Source organism: Oreochromis niloticus, linkage group LG7 (genome assembly GCF_001858045.2).
Source record: "Oreochromis niloticus isolate F11D_XX linkage group LG7, O_niloticus_UMD_NMBU, whole genome shotgun sequence".
In the NCBI taxonomy this organism is placed as follows: domain Eukaryota; kingdom Metazoa; phylum Chordata; class Actinopteri; order Cichliformes; family Cichlidae; genus Oreochromis; species Oreochromis niloticus.
In genome coordinates, this window is record NC_031972.2 from 26,466,898 (window position 1) to 26,487,302 (window position 20,405).

Consider the following 20,405-nt stretch of genomic DNA (forward strand, 5'->3'; position numbering starts at 1 on the left):
TTTTTGTTTCTATGTAAATGTCCCCAATTATTTCTAGTCTAATTTTCCTGAGAGTGTGAGTGAGTGACAGCAGTGAAGAGATAATGGAAATTGAGGAGCAGGAGAGAAAAAAAAAATCATGAGAGGGAAAGGTTCAGACTACTTTGAATAGAGGGATAGAGAGCCATGAGAGAGATTTCTATAAAGGACAGTTTCAGACCAGCAGTGGATACCCAGGGGAGCGGTCCCACAACATCCAATTTTAATGAGCGGATTTCAAAACTTACAATGAAATGACAAGTTGAGCCGCAACCTAGGAGACAGCTGAGCGATGAAAATGTCTGCTTTCCCCTCGTCCCCTGGGGTATGTGGTGTTTTCCACTTCACTGGGTGTCCTGTCCTCACCTCTCTCTACCTCCCTTTCGTTTCCACCTCCTCTCTTCTGCTCTCCGGTGAATTACCTTCATCCATCCTCTTCTCACTCGTCACTTGTCGTCATTTCTTACTCGTCTAAGTGAAACGCTTCCAGCGGGTTCAGATTATTCAGCGTGTGGAGGACTGTTTCTTCTTGTTTGTTTAATGTCCATGTAAAAGAAAAGTATCTAATCAGTATAGCAGTATTCAGTCTTTTAATTGTGGTGTTGTCATGAGACTTAAATCCTCTACATCTCTTATCTGTTTTGCTGTCTTTGTTGTGAGCTTTAACAGCTTTTTATTGGAGATGGATCAGATTTTTCCATTTATTTACCCGTCAAACAAACAAATTTTTTTTTTTTCAGTGTTTTCTTGAATAATCAGGGTATGCTTAAAAAAAGTAAATTTCACCAGTCAGTGCATTTCATTGATAATCGCAGATCAGTTGTCCTCTGATGATGATGGGGTGGGGGAGTTGTCTGCACTCAGTGTCATGGCAACCAAGCGTACGTTATAAATATCTTCATCCTTAGCTGTGAGTTTGCCCAGATACAATGTGACAAATTAATATCTCCATTCCAAACATGCTGCTCATTTCCTTAGAAATCACTTGCCAGAACGAATTAAAGGGCGAGCGTGCACTGTATTAAAATGGCCTGTCATTGATTAACCACACAGCCTCCAACATTCATCCTGCCCCCGACTGCAGCCGCCGTCTTGTTTAATGATGTCGGCGTGCACTTCCACACACCGGATAAATATCTCTAGAACATATCTGCCCGTATTTTTCCCCATCTTTCTTTTCCTTGTGTAACTCCCCCTTTTATGGCCTCCTCTCTCCAGCATGGAGCAGACCCCACTAAGAAGAACAGGGACGGCAACACGCCTCTGGACCTGGTGAAGGACGGGGACACGGACATCCAGGATCTGCTCAGAGGAGACGCCGCGCTGCTGGACGCTGCTAAGAAAGGCTGCCTGGCTAGGGTTCAAAAGTTATGCAGCCCCGACAACATTAACTGTCGGGACACGCAGGGACGCAACTCGACTCCGCTGCACCTTGCAGGTAAAAAAGCCGCCCACACACATTTTTTTTTTTAAACCTTTTTATCTATAATTACGTCTTAATTTTATCGGTAGAGCAAAACACCACATTTTGATAGCACGACTAGCTCAAGCAGTTGACCTAGAATGACCTCGTAATTACATTACTCACGTAATACGGTTTTTAAAGTCTTGATAGCAAAGACAGCGTTTGTCCCCTTAATGGTAGACAAACTATTATGTATATATTCAAGGTGTGCAATCATTGTGACATCAGTTTCAGAGATAACGGCTGATACACCATCCTGTTAAAGCCCCTCATGGGGATAAACACACGCACAAATGCCTAATGAGATTCTCGCTGATCTAATCATCCATAAATTTACATTAAAAATTCACCTTTTAGTACAAACCACAGACGATGTCCTGAATTATGAAAACGCATTATAGACGCAAACTCAAGGCTGAAAATGAGCATTTAGTTTTGTTTAACTCTTTTACAATATGGGTCATAATTTAGAGGTTGCTTTTATCCTGCTTTTGTTCAATTTGGTGCCCTAAAATGTGCATAATTGTGTCAGGAAAGTTTAAAGACCAAAAACTGCTTCCTGTTTCTCCTGCGAATTTCCACACGTACTCCTCATCAAACTGATTTATTCCCAGACCTTTCTATTATGGATTTTTTGTGTCTTAATATATATATAACACACTTCTTCTGCGTGATGATGCAGTATATTTAAATAGAAGAGGTTTTGCTGCATGACTGGCACTTCAGAAGTTAAGAAACTGCTGGAAAACACTTTAAAGGTCTGAATAAATCTGACCACTTAGACACACGCCCACGCACCCTCTGTGTTGATGTACTTTCTTGTAAAAGGAAAAGATGATTATATGTGCCGTCCCGCTGCCGTGAACGTAGGCTGACATTCACTCCGTCTTTATCATTATTTTGTCTTCTCTCATTAGCTGACTGCATTTTTATATCTTCCTCTGTTTCTCCTCACTCATCTTTCTTTCTGTCCTGCTGCGTGGAATCCGTCGCCTGTGGTGCTGTGTAGCCGGCTATAACAACTTGGAGGTAGCCGAGTATCTGCTGGAGCATGGCGCCGATGTGAATGCGCAGGACAAAGGAGGGCTGATACCGTTACACAATGCCGCTTCATATGGGGTAAGACACAAACGCGACGCTTGCCTTTTTTGCTACCTGTTCATATTTTCTTTAAAAAGTCTTTTATTTCCTTTAACATTCAAATTAATCACTTAAATACTTGAGGCCAGCTGTATATTTATAGTGCATTTGTTTATTTTTTTTATTTATTGTATTCGACTTTAGAGTAGCAAGACTTGAAACTCATACTTGAAGCGCAAAACTGATGAAAATGAATTTTTGCATAAAAATGATTGAAAACCTTTATCATAAACTTTTTTAGAATATCATTCATGGATAAAGGTATAAATGTCTGATGAACATAGATAGATAGATAATAAATAACCACACTTGCGCATTTTAATCAATAAAACAGCTCAGTTGCTTATAATCTTTCTATATGCTTCCCTTCACTATATTGTTTTACATACACTAAATTTAAAATACACTATTATTACAATACTTCATTTACTATATGATGTTATTGTGATTTTTAACATTTTTTTTCAATATGCTCAGTATTGCATATATTGCAGTTTATTACCTTTTTTTCAACTGCATATTATGTCCTCAATGCAGTTAAGTCAAAATCATCCCCAAGAGATTGTTGTAAAGTTTGACAAATATGCATATTTTGGATGTTTAAATGTGTAGCACACAGTGTGTGATATTTTACTATGACGTTGGATCTTACTTACCTAAACAACAATAATAATGACTATCATATGTAACATGGGGGGGATAGTCGACTGTTGAAGGTTTACATATTTCCTTTTTCCCTTCATCTTTGGTCGTCCCTGAGTGGCACAGCGCTCGTAGCTTGTCAGCAGTCTTCTGCTAAAAGAGTCATGAAACACATGTTTGCATGAAAGCTTGATGAGCTCTGCCTTTTGGAAACGCACACACAAACAGTTATACATACTCAAGCGTCCCTGACTGTTATTGCAAAACAAGCTACATTCTGTTTGACACCAAGACACGAGCCGTAGACAGACGACGAGGGAATGAGGGAGACGAGCGGGAAAAGCAGGAGAGGGAGGACCGGAGGGAAAAGAAAAATCATGACAGATTTAATAATTCACACGCTTTCTGTTTCACACAATCCTGCAATCCGTTTTTACATGGGGTTTTTTTTTCCCCTGATCATAATTTTGTAGCACTCATTCAGCAACACTTCACACATTTGCTCTTGTTAAATGCTTTTATTCGTGCTGCCTTCGCCTCCCCCAGACACCTCCTCACTCATCTGCTCTCATTTTCTGCCGTTTTAATTTCTCTCCTCCGCTTTCCTGTTTCTTCTTCTTTATGTCTCCCCGCTACTTCCTCTCCTCTGTCCAGCACGTGGACATAGCTGCTCTGCTGATCAAGTACAACACGTGTGTCAATGCAACCGACAAGTGGGCATTTACTCCCCTGCACGAAGCGGCCCAGAAAGGGCGGACTCAGCTCTGCGCGCTGTTGCTCGCCCATGGAGCCGATCCCACTATGAAGAACCAGGAGGGGCAGACGCCGCTGGACTTGGCCACGGTATGAAAGGATTTCTTGTGAAACTTTTTTTGGTATCTGTCCTAATTTCTTCCCATGACAGTCTTCATACTTATGAGTCAGCACATTGGCTTAAACAGACGTTCAGATGGTTATGGTTAACTATTCAGAGTTGAGTGCCATAAGGAGAGTTTGCAGAAGTTTCGATGGTGGAACAGACTTCTCCTTTCTAACTCCTCACACCCTAATGAGGTTTCCTAATGAGCTTCCTTACGCGGTTCCTTGTTTGACTGTAGGTACCAAAGTTTGAGAGCCTGCTTTGGAAAACAGCACATCACTGCTGCTGACATCTACAGGCTTGTAACTCTGCTAGAGATAAGAGGAAACAGAGGCATTTGCTGCTCCTCTCACACTGTGCATTTACTTTATTTATTGACCATCGGATGAAGCCATAAATGGATACAGCAGTCCCAGGAAAAGCCTGGAAAATTTGGCTTGCTTTGATGAAGCTTCATGACAGTTTGATCCTGTAATGAAAACGTCACACGTGCCATTTTCTAGTTTAGTCCAGATTAGCTTTGGGATAACTTCACAAAGCGTGGCCTCTGACCATGATTGAGTTAAGCTTCTTAGTCATTTTCAAGGCATTACACAAAAAAATACAAACACAAGTGCCCTTAAAACAAGAAAGTGCATATTTCAGTCAGAAGAAAAGAAAAGACTTATACTCAATACTTATACTCTTATAAGTCTTATACTCAAAAATAAAATGATAGATTTGCCAAAAAATCCAGAAAACGTGTTGCACTACAGTGATTTGCTTCAGAAACACAACCTGGTGTGATCTGCAGATAATGTGTTCAAAAAATACAAACATACAAAACTAATTCAGAGGTTTCCATATGTTGTCTCTTTGTTGCAGGCTGATGACATCAGAGCACTTTTGATTGATGCCATGCCGCCAGACGCCCTGCCAAGTTGTTTAAAACCACAGGCCACTGTGGTGAGTGTCTGCACACAGTATAGGCACAGATGCTGTCTCTGTGTTGAATCAGAGACAGCACGATTCATATCAGTTTTTAATCTTAAGCTCAATGTAAAGAAAAATGTGCTTTGATTTAAACTTAAACGAAACACCGAACGGACCAGATGTGTGAACATTTTTACGTTTCCATATTTAAACAGACGTCTCGCTGAGGGAAGTCTACATTCGAGAGCTGCGTACAAATTTATGTTGTCACATAATTACCAAAATGTGCAAAATCTAGGTTCTGTTTACAAATCAGTTAACCAAACATTAATTACCAAACCCAGACAAGGTCAGTGCACAGCGTTTAAATAGAAGCTGATTAACTGAAAAAGTGAGCAACGTGAAGGGTGATCAGAGAGGGCATCCTCCGCCAATTTCAGTTGCTCTGGATCTGCACCAAAATTTAATGAGTTCTTCTTGTGCCCATTGCTCCACCCCACAAATGAGTGTTATGACAGAAAAGCAAGTTTCACCTCAGCTGTCATGGCAGAGGAACAGGGAAGGGTATCATCTCTGCCCAACCCGCTCTCTGAAACGCTTTTTCTTAAATCATTATTTTTAGTTTGTAGATGAGCCTTTTTTTTTCCTCTGCTAATTACGCCACTGCAAAACACGTTACATATATAAATACTGATTTAAAAAAAGATACAATTCTATTCTTTTATCCACTTTTTCATACTGTGCAGGAGCCCTAAAGAGATAAAAGTAACTGACATGTTACTCAAGGTGACCCAAAGTGCATTAGAGGCAGGCACATTCACAGTCCAGGTCTCCAAAAATCCTGGTTTCATAACACATGAAAAACTGAAAGGTGTGTTTCGTTGCCTCTCTTGAGTAATTATAGTGGAAAGTAAAAAGCACAGTGATTAAGTGTTCATTAAAATGTGGTCATTAAGAAGCTGTCTCGTATATAAGCTGTCTTTATAGTTAGAAGTATTGGTATCTGTATTGGAATAAGCAATATATTTCCTTGGTATCAGATCAATACCAAAATTTGTAGTATCTCACAGCACTAAACTGAAGACCAGGCTTTCTTTATATTGGCTGGCTCAAGAAACCCTAAAGCCCCAGTCAGAGATGGCGGGTATCACAATGATGGTTATCGACTTTCTCTGTTAAGCCCGCTTTTTGTTTCAGGCTCTGTACTCACTCACGTTGAAAAGGGATGTTTCACATGTTATATGAGAATCCTCATGCATAAAATAATTCCTTTGAGTACTGCCTGCTCTGATCAGAGACGTTATCAATAATGATAAAATGGTGATTAAAAAACATAAAAATATAACAATAAATAAGAGAAATTATCCATGGTGAAGAGTGCTAAAATGTTAAACAAGCATTTTGGTTCCAGTTAATTATGTTAATGTCAAAGTGTGTCCCCAGTGCGGCTTTTTCCCCCTTTATAGCTGCTATATTTAAAGGACAGTTAAAGCTCTGAAGCCTTACTGTCCCACAGCCAAACAAAGGAGATGTGAAAACCACTTTATTCTTCCATCATCAAAATGAAATTATTCTTACTGATTGAACAGGTGTTTGTGTATGTGTAACTGCTATTCCAGAGGTGTAAAACAGACTTAGCAGCTTGCTTCTTTGCTTAGAATCAATTATAAAAATTTATACATGTTATGCATCACATGCACATTCCACTCACAATGCAACTAACAGTTTGCTCGGCTGTAACTTCATGATATAAATAAAAGAATCGGTGAAAATGAGGCACTTCCAGCTGAATTTAAAGCGTAACCTGGAACATAAGCTGCTCCCAGACAGATTATGGGTTTAAGTTACCATGGTGATTTAGCCAGGTAAAAGAGAGCCACAAAAAAATTGACATGTCTCGCTAACATGTTCACACTACACCGCTCTGAAGTTTCTGATGAATGGTCCCCTAGGTAACCTGACCTCACAGTTAGTTTGATTACCATACACCATAACTGCAAGCCCTTGTGAAACCCTACATCGTAACCTTGCGTGCATCTCCCTTGAAATGTATCTACACATCAAGACAATCAACATCCATCGTCGCTTGAAGTGGCTGAACGTCACTGATTTTCTATGGTGTCTGGTTGCCGTGTCGCTACCTTTGTCAATTCACCTCAAGAGATGAAAGCTCAAACACTCAAAATCGGTGACTAAAGAAAATTTCTATAAAGTCTTACTAACTCAAAGCAAACCTTCGCCTTTTTACTTTTAGGTAAGTGCCAATGTGGTGAGCACAGGAGCGACAGGGGGTGTGGTCATCTCTCCGTCTCCATCTCCTTCGTGCCTGTCAGCGGCCAGCAGCATAGACAACCTGGCCGCTCCTCTGAGTGACATCACGGTGGCCGGGGCCACCGGTCCCGCAGATGGAGCGACTGGCTCCGACAGGAAAGAAGGAGAAGGTGGGTGGACGCGCAAGAGTGTCCGAGTCATGCGCTCATGTTGTAGCACGAGTCAAAACTTGTGAAAACCCTGCTGACATCACTTTGTCTCTGCAGCTCTACTTGACATGACCATCAACCAGTTCTTAAAGAGCCTGGGGCTGGAACACCTCCGAGACATCTTTCAGCGGGAACAGGTACACAAACAGCATTTCTGATGTGTCAGACTTTAAAAGCGTGAAATAGGAGGAAAAAGAAGGAGGAAGAGAGGCTGCCGTAAATCCAGTCCTGTTTCTAAGCAAAACAACTTCGTTGGTCTCCCTCTTTTTGTTGTTGTTACTTGTTGTGTGTGGATCTAAGGATGGCAGGATCTGTCTGCATCCCGTGGTCCACCACTATGGTCCTGACTGTAGTATCACAATTGACATAAAACATGATGCACACATTCATATTAATGTAGCTGTGGACCAAGGATTGCTACATACAGCACCACTTTGATCTTATGTGGGCCGAACAAGTGAAACTCCCCTTTCTGTCAGTCTTGATATAAGAAAAAGAAGCCAAATTTCAACAGTATGTCTCACTTTTTTTTTTTATCATGACAAAGAAAGCCCCTGTAGTAAATGAAAGATATCTTTCAGGATGACTTTTTGGGCTTATGGTATAAGAACCTAAATGTGTAAAATAATCTATCATTTAATTACTTTAGTGGAGTATGAATGGTCACAGGCGAGGTCTTTATCAGTAGGAAAAGCTGTAAAATGTGTGAAAATACAGTTAAAAGTCCAAAATGTCCTCCTTCATTTTCCAAATCCATTCAAGGGGCCAGATTGGAGTCGTTGCCAGGCCGATCTTGGCTCCCGGGCCTTATTTTTGACACCCCTGCTGTAGACCTAATGAGCTGTGATTTTTTTTTCTTTTCTTTTAAGTAGCTCAATCAAAATTTTAATTTGTCCAGTAATTTTGTCGTCTGTAATTGTTTGATTTATGGTTGCGTATCTTGCAGACCTTCCCATCAGCATTGCGTTTTATTAGCCAGTCAATTAGCAAACACCACAAACATCTGCTTAGCACGTCGGCTTTAGCATTCAGCTCAGAGCATTACCAAATTTGCAAATTTTGGTGCTGAAAACTGGGGAAAACGGGCAGATGTATGGAGAGTGAAGAACACAAAGGGAGGCGAAGATCTCCACAGAAGACAGAGAAGAAGGTAAATCAAGACAAAGGGGAAGAAAGAGAGAAAGCTGCTTGAATGGATGAAGATAAAAGAAAAGAGAAGCAGAGACAGAACAGTGAAGGAGATGAAAGAGGTCACAGAACGAGGAGAAAACAGACAGTGAAATAAAGTAACACTGAAAGGTGACAGCTGGTAAAAGGCAGGGTGGAAGCATTGTGGGAGATTCTGTGTGCAGTTACCCTCCTAAAGGGAAACAAGCCTTCATTAATATTCAAATTGAAAGTGATGCAGAGTGATGTAAGATTCAGCTGTGTCTACGTTTCTACTTCAGAATGACATGAACAAGAACTCAGAGGTGTGACAAAGAAACAAACATTGCTTCAGCTGACCTGTCACTCGTTATGGGCGCCTTTAATTTATCTGCAGACTTTGCACTTTGCTGCCGTTCAGTGTTCTTGATGAATCGCAGAATAATGGTTTGAACTTTGCACTCTTCGAAGCTTCTTCCTTGTCAAGCCTCACTGTTAACTAGCTTGATGTAAAGGAAGAGGTGGTTTGCCCAGGGCCTTAATAATGTCTGAGGTCAACCCCTTAAAGAATAAAAATAGATGTGAAGCTCTCACGCAAGAAGCAGTTTGAATTCTAGTGTTTTTCAAACAGTTTTTTTAATTTCACCAGTTTTTGGTCCTTTCTTCAAATTGTTTTATTCTGTTAGGGAGATCTGCAAAAGTCAAACGCTATAGTTTACCCCTCCGCGTTGTGACAGGTTTCTGCTTAGCTTATTTCTCCGCGGTGCACGTCGCAGTAAACTCCCAGCAGACTACTCAAGCTGTGATGATTTACACCTGTATCAGTGATCAAGGCAGCGCGGAGGGAAAGTTATCTCTGCCTCAAGGATGAATCTCATTTCTGCTCGCCCTGAACAAATTCAGGAGAGCGGCGATGACTTCGCCGTCGTCAATTTGCATATCAACAGGCTTGATTACTGCCATCCATTCATTGACCTTTTCTTTGTGCGGCTGCTGTTTTTCATGAATATTTGTCAGACCTATTTTCTCCGCGGTACATCTTAGATCACTGAACTCATCACTCTTTACAGCGGACCCGCATGACCTGCTGTCACTATCGACACGACTTTCTGTTAAATACATTAATGCATTGTTAAATCAATTTTTTAATGACTGTATAACTAGAGATAATGGGAAAAATAACAAGTGCACTCTTTTTTCTTCTGTTTTTTTTGCCATTTCTGGGCAGATTTCACTGGATGTGCTGGCAGACATGGGTCACGAGGAGCTGAAGGAGATCGGCATCAACGCCTACGGTCACAGACACAAACTCATCAAGGGCATCGAGAGACTGCTGGGAGGCCAGCAAGGTCAGTCTACTCGAAGAAACCAAAGCACACTGAGTGTAACTGAGTGGAAAAGCATTCAAAGGGGGGGGGGGGTGTTAATAAAACTTGCCAATAAATATTTAAAACAATCAGTTATACGTATTTCACAATCAATAACATTATATTCTACTAATGTTCAGATATGTTATCCAGGAAATGTGACTCATATTTTATATCTACATGTCAAACACTTGGATTAGATACAAGTAGTTTGTGCCTTGTTGTCTTACACTAATGAAGGCTTCTCCTATCACAGAGGTTAGCAGTGATTCGTGATACCTGCTCAAGAGTGTTTTTGACTCGACAAGATGTTGTGAAGTAGTTTTTCCTAACCATGAAAGTAACTCTGATCATCCACTTTAGTTATCGTCTCCTAAGCTCTTTGCTTTCTCACTGATAGGTTTACATTTGTTTTTTCAACCTAATGATGCGCTCCTTCACTTGCATCAGCACCTCTTTGGACTTCATCAGTTTCTGGAATCAACACTTGGAATCAACTCAGGATTTTTTATTTGATTAATATGTCATTAACTAACATGAAACCATGAAACTGATTGTCAGTCAAGTAGAGTCTCTGTGTGTAAAAATGACTGTCGTTCCTGAACAATATAATTTATATAATTTTCCTTTACCTTTTTAATTATAATTTAGTTGAATTAAACATCTTGATCTCTATTGCAAATATTTGCTCGTAGGTGGAAACCCTTACCTGACGTTCCACTGCTCCAGCCAGGGTACCATGTTGATCGACCTGGCACCGGATGACAAGGAATTCCAGTCTGTGGAGGAGGAGGTACGCAAACGCCCCTTTAAACACACGTAACCTACACACGACACTGACCGCATTTAAATTCATAGCACCTTTCTTTTTTTCTTTTTTTTAACCTTACCACCTGCATGAATTTCTTTCAGTGTGAAACAACATTTATTCATTTGCTTGAACAGTAATTTCAACCATGTGCCTAAAGACACATCACGCGGTGTCACAGCAGCCAGCTGAACAAGATGTTTCATATCTGTGGAGCTGCTCCACTGACTGCATTGCTCTCGTAATTGAGAAGCCGTGATTGAACGAGACAGCCGATATCAGTGTGAATGAGCTGAAATTAATGAGAACCGTCACATGTTAAAAGAAATTTAACAGGTAATTTCATCTGTAATTCTTCCTCAAGAACTTGAAAAATGACAGTCATGAATTCTGGACTGATTTTTTCTTTTTTTTAAATACCAGAATAAAAGCAGATGAAATATTTTTACCTACAATTATTTTGCACACCTGTATTTTTGCTGTATTATGCCACATTTCCCCACAGGCATCGTGAAGGCATCTACTCTTGATTGAATGAGCTGCTGCTTTCATCTCACACTTTATAGTTATTTTAACTTTCAGAGCATTTTAGAAATCTGATGGAAAAAAAAGTTTAGTGTTTATGATGATTCATTGTTGTTATGTTTGATGATTTCCTCCTCAGCTACAGAGCACGATCAGAGAGCACCGCGACGGAGGCAACGCAGGCGGGGTCTTCAGCCGGTACAACATCATTAAGGTATGACCTAAAAAACACACATCACACTGTACAAATACAGAAATAAGTTATTTTTATTTTCTTCCCTCCTTTAAAGCAAAAAACGAAAAAGCAGTCTGGACATAAATTAAGCACTGGCCAATTTTATGTGTGCTGTTTCCCTCCCCTCCTTCCTCTGACTGCAGATTCAGAAGGTTGTGAATAAGAAGCTGCGGGAAAGATACACACACAGACAAAAGGAAATTGCAGATGAGAATCACAACCACCACAACGAGCGCATGCTCTTTCACGGTAAATAAACACTGTGCATGTGGTAAAATATGAAAGCATGCTGAGCTTCCTTATATATACAATACAGGCATAGTCCTGCTGATTTACAGAGATTTAGCACCTTTTTTTATGCTGAAATGCTCTGACAAACATTTGCACTCCTGTAATGAATATTTGTGAAAACGAATACATTTGACTCATGCACCAAACATCTGAAAAGGAATTAACTCTTCCAACAAACACAGCTAAGCACACTAATCCAAAATTAGATTATCTTAGTATAAGACAGTTAGTTAAACCTAATATTACTCTTGCTGTGAATCCATCATCAAGTGGACTAGAAAAAAAACCCCAATTCATCCCCCAAAAAGGGAAGTGATTTTGAATTTTACTCTAGTTTACGGTGTTGTTGGCAACCTGCTGGGTGGGCGGGCAGTGTGGACACCTAACTTTGTGAATGCGATACCATACATGTATATACTGGGAGGCTGAGACGGCTACCAGTATTTTTTTTTTTTCCTTTTATTAATGTTTTTGGAACTTTTGGTATCACGAGATGGTACCTGCACCCCATTCAGCTTGCATAGATAGTCCAGCCCATACATGCCATCACATGGTGGTCTGCTGTGTCTTCCAGCACAAGTCTCAGGAGTGTGTTGGAGATACCAAGAGACAGGTTTTAACACAAGGAGAGCTGCAGGACTACTGTCTGCTCTTTTGAGCGATGAGAAACAGAAGAAGCACCACTAGAGCCCCACAGAATGACCTCCAGATGGCCACCCATAAGCATATTTATCACATTACCTGTCAGAAACTGACTTCATGAGCAGGGCCCAACATCCTTTATTGGAAGGGGTAATCACAGCTCAGTGCAGCTCAGTTGTCATTAGTTGTCATAGTCTGGCTGTGCTGGGCTCTGAGCTCATGTCCCATTAAAGGATGTGGGGCCCTCATGCCGTGCTCGTGGCATTCTGACGTTATGGGGGTCAGAAACACCCACGAGTAGCCCGTTGGACATCTTGTCGTAGGGCTCTGGCAGCGCTCCTCCCTTTCCTCCTCACATAGTATTGGACCGTGAAAGTGCTTATTATTGATTGTGTGATAACTCTGCTGCAGTCTGACACATCCACGTCGGCGCTGCTGCATCAACTACAAACATTACACCAGATCCATTTAACCTGCAGCGTTTAACTGTCATACAGCATTTTGGAGAATAGGAGCACGCATACCATTCAGTTTTGGATGATTTCTACAGACACAGAGGTTAACATGGTGGCAGGTTTAACCACAAGGTTAAAATTTAGACAGCATAAAAAAGGTCCATAGGGTCAACTCTACATGAGTTCCTGCAAAGACTTAAAAGAACTGCACCGCTCAAAGGTATCCGACAGCTCCTGATATCTACTTTAAAAATCAGTACATGAGCTGATGTGGTGAATCAGTCGATGCACCTTAAATATCTGTGACAGCTTTGGCTGTCGGCATGCCGTCCTCTAAAGCTGAAAAAGATGAATTAACCGGAGTATGTGAAATGCATAAATTCTGTTTCCTTACATGGAGGGAAAGTAAGGAAGCGCTGCACTCTGCACTTCCTCCTTTCTCTCCTAGCTTCATAGATCTCTTGAGGACTAAGGTGCTTTGTGATTAACTGTAATATTATCTTTACTACAGTTTAGTTATAAAAAAAAGCATTTCTATACATAATTTATTTATTTCACCACAAAATGTGATTATTCCTAAGGTGGAGATTCAGTCCACATACAAAGCAGAATTTGGCCAACTGCTTCTTCTGTATCGTGATGTTTCAACCATTTGTGTGCACCGTCATTAACGTCGTTGCGCGTCGCTGCCGTTATTCTTGCAGTCTGGCTGTAAGTTTGAAGGAAACTCATTAATCTTCCATCCTCTTTCCAACCACAAGCTTTTCTCCATCCACTGCCGTAGAGTGGAATCCTCCCAGTTTCTTAGCTCAGTTTCCAGTACGCAGTACGCTACCTTTTCTGAAATCTTCAGAGTCTGCTGTGATCTTTTATGTATTACTCTTGTATCTGAAGACATTTCTGATGCAGGCATCACTGTCAGGACAGACATGCTCACAGTGGAGACAGCTGAATATTTTGTGTCATTTCTCACTTTTTGGGCCTTCCAGGTTCTCCCTTCATCAACGCAATCATCCATAAGGGCTTTGATGAGCGTCACGCATACATCGGAGGAATGTTTGGCGCTGGCATCTATTTTGCCGAGAACTCCTCCAAGAGCAATCAGTACGTGTATGGGATCGGCGGAGGAACAGGTTGTCCAACCCACAAAGACCGCTCCTGCTACATATGTCACAGGTGGGTGCTCACATCGGCCTGAGCAGCTTTAGCGAGATCTTTTTAGCTTCTTAAAATATTCTTGAAATAAAAATTACCTTACCGAAAGATCAAATAAACTGATTTTATTGATTCCCTGGTGTGCGTCTGTGTGTTTGTGTGTGTTTGCAGACAGATGCTGTTCTGTCGGGTGACACTTGGTAAATCATTCCTTCAGTTTAGTGCAATGAAAATGGCCCACGCCCCTCCTGGTCACCACTCCGTAATAGGACGACCCAGTGTCAATGGTCTGGCGTATGCAGAGTATGTCATCTACAGAGGGGAGCAGGTTGGTACACACAGAAAAACATTTTTTCCTTCCAAATTTCAACGTACTTGGAAGTTTGAGTTACTAAGTCCAACTTTTGACATTTGGACATAATAACTCATGCAAAAATGTATGTATTTATTCAGTTTTTCAGCGGCGGAAACAAGCTTTTAGTGAGTAGTGGCAAGTCTTTGCAGACATTTGGCATCTTCCGTGCAAACTGTTTGCACAATTGTGACCAAAGTAATCGTAAGGACCTTGCTGATGCAGCACCACAGCCAATTTCACCCAGTAATGGCAAGCAACCCGAACTACTCACTCACCAGCCTTTCAGGGAATACACATTATTACTGTCATTCCTAATGGGAACACTGACCAATCCCTAGCACGGATGTCACAATACCAGAAATTTAGTAATCGGTACCAGTACCAGTAGAATTACATGATTCTTGATACCAAACCTATAAGGGCAGCAGCACTTGTAGCCGTATGCTGCCCCCTACAGGTGTATCTCAGTACATACGCTGCCTGGTACCCATGGTACCAAATAAGTACTGTCACGTTTCCAGAATTGTGGTATGAAATGGTGACCATGTGTTTGGGGCTTTAGCAACCAACCGTAAGCACTCAGAGAATCATAATTTTTTCCTAGCGAATGGAGGTTGCCAGGCAGTCGCCAGCTGGTCTCTAGGCCTGTGTGACTGGGTGTTTAAATCTTTAAAAGGACCAACACTGTAAATTCCAAAAATCCTCAGCATACACACATTTGAAATACTTACCCAGCCTTTAAAAGATCATACTTAATTTACTTTGCCTTTCTTGTAGTAACCCACGTGTTTTTTCCTAGCACTGAAATCATAACAGTTTGTTTGACTTTAATGTATTCTTTGTCCTCAGGCTTACCCAGAGTACTTGATCACCTACCAGATTGTGAAGCCAGAGAGTCTGGCCACGCCTGCTGCCACTGCTGAGCAGAAGTCCTAAAGCACAGCTGGGTGCCAAGTTAGCCAGACTGTAGTGGACAAATCTCTAAGAGGACCAGAACTGAACAGTAAGGAGTTTCAAACCTCAGACCTTCAAAGTCTCTGGAGCTGGGGGTGGGTGACACAAAGCATCGGCTGGCCAGGAGTCAGATGACCCTCAAACGTGGAAATGTCTAAAAAGAGGAAGAAGAGACGGTGTCTTTCAGTTTTTTGGGGTTGTAATACACGTTCAGTCCAAAAGGAGCAGACAGCAATAATTAATAATTTGAGGAGAAAATGGAAACTGTTTCATCAGTATTAATGGAAGCTGTTTTTGCAGGCCCTGTGGCTTGATCTCAAAATGAAAGCAATTACCACAAAAAAACTATCTAAAACAAATAAAAAAAAGCTTTTTGTTTTTTGGCACCTTTGCACTGCTCCTGTATTCTAGCCCCAGGCTTTAATCTGTTTTTTTATATCATGTCCTCTTTTTGCTTTGCGCACACACCCACAACATCAAAACAATGCTCCAACGCCACCTCCAGATGCATCGAGAGAACAGAAATCCAGCGTGTTTTTGTGTTGTCGCATTTTCACCACAGGCCGATGTAAACGAGACGCCGCAGGAGGAGAATATGAAATGAGTTGAAACGCAGAGAAGCAAGAGAATCGTTGATATCAAAAAGCAAATAAAGCTGCTGACGGGACCTGCTGCAGACTTTCCACCACAGTCCACACCGGGACCAACCACCACCTTACACCCGCAAGTCAGTCAGACCAAACCTGCTCATTTCAGATCTGCAACATATCAAGCTCATACACTGAAAACCACATGCAGGCTCATCAAATATAAAAAAATGGGGTCTTAGCTGTCCGGGAAGTTAAGTTATAAGAAGCATGACAGGCTGAGAGACCTGTGACAAGCCAGCTAACCTAAACATACCTCTTATTTTTCTCAATATGCCACCAAGAATCTCTTTACAAGAACTGATTGCTGCCTTTGTAGTATCACAGGAAATCTGCAGTCGTTATAGGAACTGCATCCAGAACTGCCGTGTTGTTTCAGCCCAGTTCTGACTAAAAACCAGTCTTAAACAGAGCCATGAGGATCACAGACAATTAAGGCTATCATACGCATAAGCTACTCTCACCTGCCAGTTTATTAGGCGCATCTAGCCAGTAAAAAGTGCTCAAAGGAAATCCTGCTGTCTGTTACACCCATATTGTTTTATACCTTTAAGTGGTACTGTCATTTTTCTGGGCGCACCTGCTAACCTGCAAACTCAATGTGTTGCAAACAGATTTGTGCATAAACTTCATTTCCAGTTCATTTGGGTTAAACTTCACTCAGCATTCAATAACAAGACAGATAAAGGATGAATATGTGTCTGTGGATGGCACGCTTGCTTTCCGCTGCTGTCCAGTTTTGTTATTTCAGTCGTTGGAAAAGTTGAATGTATGCAGTAGAAGAGATGTGGCGTTCTTTAAAGTCTCACTTTAAGCAAGCCAGATGGTTTGGGTAATTTTTTTGGGGGGGGGGTTTCAGCTAATCACACAATACTGCTGTCACTGAAGTATCTTAATGTCACTGATACGTTCCCACATGTGGTCATTTCAGTTCCTTTCCATTCCAACTTTTACTGTTGATGCCCTCTAGTGGTGAAACAGACAAATTGCCAGCTTGCAGTACTGTGTTAAAGGCTATCAGCGAGGCATTTATGTACGGCTTCTGTTTAAAAGTACCGTTTTCCCCCCAGTTTCAGGCGGTTCTTTGTTTGAAAGACTTCATGCTCCTCTGTTTACACTCCTCAAATGTGAAAGTGTCACTGTACTGTAAACTGTTTTCACACACGCACTTCAACCCTGAACTTTTTCTAGTCTACACTAGAGTGTCTGCTGCAGTTGGATTGGATATTAAGTGTGTATTTAACTTGCCAGCATGATGTCAGATTGCATCAATGTGTGACTGGGGGCAGGGCTTTTTGGGGGGCAGGGTGGAGGAGTTAGAACCGGTGATCCTCCTGCATACTCCACCCCAGGCAGCTGGCTGGCCTTAATCACATCACACAGAGCAGTTCCAGTAGTGAGGACACAACCGAACCTGATTGTGCTGATATTTTCTGGCATTCCTGTGTAGAAACGACTTAATGAGGCGTCAGCAGCTGGAGCCTGCAAAAAGAGTCTTTTTATATGATGATGATGATGATGAGGCTGATGGATACGTTTTATGTCAGGATGAAGTATGACGCTCGTGACTAAACACCAACATGTTACCATTTCTCTCAGAAAGTACTATAAGCTCATGGTTTTCCTTTTTTGTTTTTGTTTTTAACTGCAACGACTACATGTTTTTCTGTTAACGGGTCGTTATTTATAACCTTTAAATTCCCTATAGATCATGGGGAGGGACCACACATGAATGTAGCTGTATGCTTTTAATCACCTCTGGTCACGTCAGGTGAAACGCAGCAGGGCTGATGGTCTTTGAAATTTAATGCCTTTAATGAGACAGTTGGAGTGAAAGCACCGGGACGGCACTTCTGACCGTTATGGAGTTCACCTCAATCAGGAGAGATGGTTCATGTCTCCTGACCTCTGTTAGTGATCAATTTGAGGGTAAAACAAATGAATGTTAAAGTGGTCCTATTGTGCTTAATGCTGTTACAGTGCTGGATGGGCAAAGTTTCGAATAATGGAGGTCAACATATGTGCAAGTAGGAGCGCACAGCTTTGGTTATGAACAGAGAAGCTCCACCCACTGGCTGTATAAACTTTCTGTTAGTGAGGGGCTGCCAATCAGAAGAAAGGTTGCTTGGCTTGTTTTAGATGATGGGTGAACTCAAGTGCTACACCTAGGCTCAATATAAGATCAATAAAATTACTTTTAACTGTCAATCACATGAGGTAACACTATTAAAGTCCAAGAATATAATAAAAAATAAGCACAATAGGGCCACTTTTATTTCAGATTTTTCTTTTTTTTGACTTGCAAGCCTGAATTAACTCAGTTGAACTAAACACACTGTAGCTGATCCTCAGAATAACAATTGAAACATTTTTTGGGTGTCCTCTTTCAAGTTGTGACTTATTGACTAATTGATAGTGTAGGTAGGTCATCACAGTAGAAGAAATTATTTGTGTAACTGCGAATTGGGAAAACGAAAATGAAATGACTAAAAAGGGGAAAAATTGAATGAGGAGACTGAAGAAAACCTGAAATTAAACTGAAATGAAAAGATGTTTTCAGTGGAGAATTGAGGTTGCTTCACTGGAACAAAATGGAAGGCCCTCATGTAAAGCCTGTTTTTTGTACTTCCACCAGAAGCTCAGATTAAAGTTTAAGTGAGCGTCGGTGGTACACAGTTTTTAGATAAAACGGCAGTATCGCTGTTGGCTGTCTTGGTACTGACCTCATTAAGGCCGGCAGATGTTAATTTATGATCAGAGGTCTGTGGGCATTGCTTGAAATTGGACTGTAAATAAACTAAATCCAGATGCACCTTTTAGCAGGTCTTTCATGATTGAATTTTAGTTTGTTTTTCCCTCCTTTTTTTATGTCATAACCTTTTGAATTTTAATTTTAGCTGGTCTCTGTTCAGTGACCAACCTTGCTGTAAATAGATTGGAGGGGGGAGCGTCTCTTCAGTCAGTCAGGTGTTGTCTAACTGTCTGAGCTGCCTTCTACCAGAAGCCACTGGTTTCATTATCATTTCATTCTCAGTTACATTTGACCTCCTGTTGTACAGACAGTTGTACAGATGTGCTGCTGACCAGCTAACATGTGGAACAGAGAAACTCCTTCATGACTGTACAGAAGAAAAATCCTTAATAAAAGAATTTAAAGTGTCCGTTTGTTTTTATTTCATTGTGAGCTTGAGTTCAGTTTGATACTAACTTGTTGTTGTTGCCAGATTGACTGGTCTAAGTGCTGATTTTTCTCTCAATTTAACATGAACAATGCATGCAAATGAACGTCAGTATGCTCTATATATATATATATAGATATATATATATATATATAGATATATAGATATATAACATGTAAACATGCCAGATAATAACAAAACTGGTAATTTACATCTAGTTTCAGGGAAGATCACATAATGGTTTAACATCTGAGACACACAAATATACAGCAAAAAAGAAACGCAAATAACAAATCAGACAAAAAAACTCAAGTGTGTGTTATTCCAGAGTGGAAGGGTGGTTAAATAAGGATGGCAAAAAAAAGTTATGTTGACTGGTGATTCTATGGATTTATTGTTTCCCCTGTTAATGAACAAGTGTAGAAAATCAGTGTAGAAACATTCTAGCTGCATTGTCCATGAGGAAAGCTTAATTTGCCTAAAATTTTGTAGCTTTTTACTATGACATTTAAATGTTATGGAGTCCAAAGTGAGCCACTCTGTGGGGGAACACAGAGTGTGTCGGCTCAGTCTAAGAAGAGGAAACTGAGGCTGTATTTACACAGGTTCATTAAAATGAGCTCATTGTCTCAAACTGGTTTCTTGAAAAAATACTTTGAGTTGACCGGACTTAAACTGGGAGTGGAGCTAACAAATCTGCAGCAACTTCATAATCCTATCATATTATTATGGACCAAAATCTCTGAATGTTTCTAAAACAAAGAATGAAGGTAGGCGCGAAGGAACAAAAAAAAAAAAACAGGCCTGACCTGCCCTTAACAAAGTGTAACTAATAAAGTGTCGAGTGCTGACACACCACAACTGAGCACGATCTCTAAATCTCAAATGTTTCAAAGTCAAATCAACTTTGTATCATTTCTAAATCACCAAGAAAAGAAGAAGAAAACAAGAACTCTGATGAAAATAAGGCTTCAAAGTGGTAATTAGCTAAATGACTCATCACATCTCAATTCATCATATTTCCCAAAAAACCAACATTACCCAGAAAACTACTTGAGTTAAGGTCCTTCAAATTTGGAGAGTAAATACTTGGTACTATGGCTCTTTGAACATGGACTCTCAGGAGTGTA

General features: G+C 40.8%; 1 protein-coding gene across 3 annotated transcripts in view; it reads left to right on the top strand.

Moving 5' to 3' along the window:
* LOC100711647 (tankyrase-1) overlaps positions 1–19,257 on the top strand; it is a 105,953-nt gene extending 86,696 nt beyond the window's left edge. The window contains exons 16-28 of one of the 3 annotated variants that reach the window (XM_019361227.2): positions 1,237–1,456; positions 2,493–2,602; positions 3,920–4,108; positions 4,989–5,069; positions 7,291–7,477; positions 7,574–7,653; positions 9,891–10,011; positions 10,725–10,822; positions 11,502–11,576; positions 11,741–11,846; positions 13,975–14,161; positions 14,312–14,468; positions 15,345–15,481. In XM_019361227.2, coding sequence (XP_019216772.1) covers positions 1,237–1,456; positions 2,493–2,602; positions 3,920–4,108; positions 4,989–5,069; positions 7,291–7,477; positions 7,574–7,653; positions 9,891–10,011; positions 10,725–10,822; positions 11,502–11,576; positions 11,741–11,846; positions 13,975–14,161; positions 14,312–14,468; positions 15,345–15,431 — 1,698 coding nt within the window. In that variant the 3' untranslated portion in view covers positions 15,432–15,481. Of the gene's footprint in view, positions 1–1,236; positions 1,457–2,492; positions 2,603–3,919; positions 4,109–4,988; positions 5,070–7,290; positions 7,478–7,573; positions 7,654–9,890; positions 10,012–10,724; positions 10,823–10,974; positions 11,174–11,501; positions 11,577–11,740; positions 11,847–13,974; positions 14,162–14,311; positions 14,469–15,344 lie in introns of those variants that run through there. The other 2 variants (XM_005451397.4, XR_266090.4) reach the window with 2 other exon arrangements.
* The last annotated feature ends 1,148 nt before the right edge of the window (positions 19,258–20,405 follow it).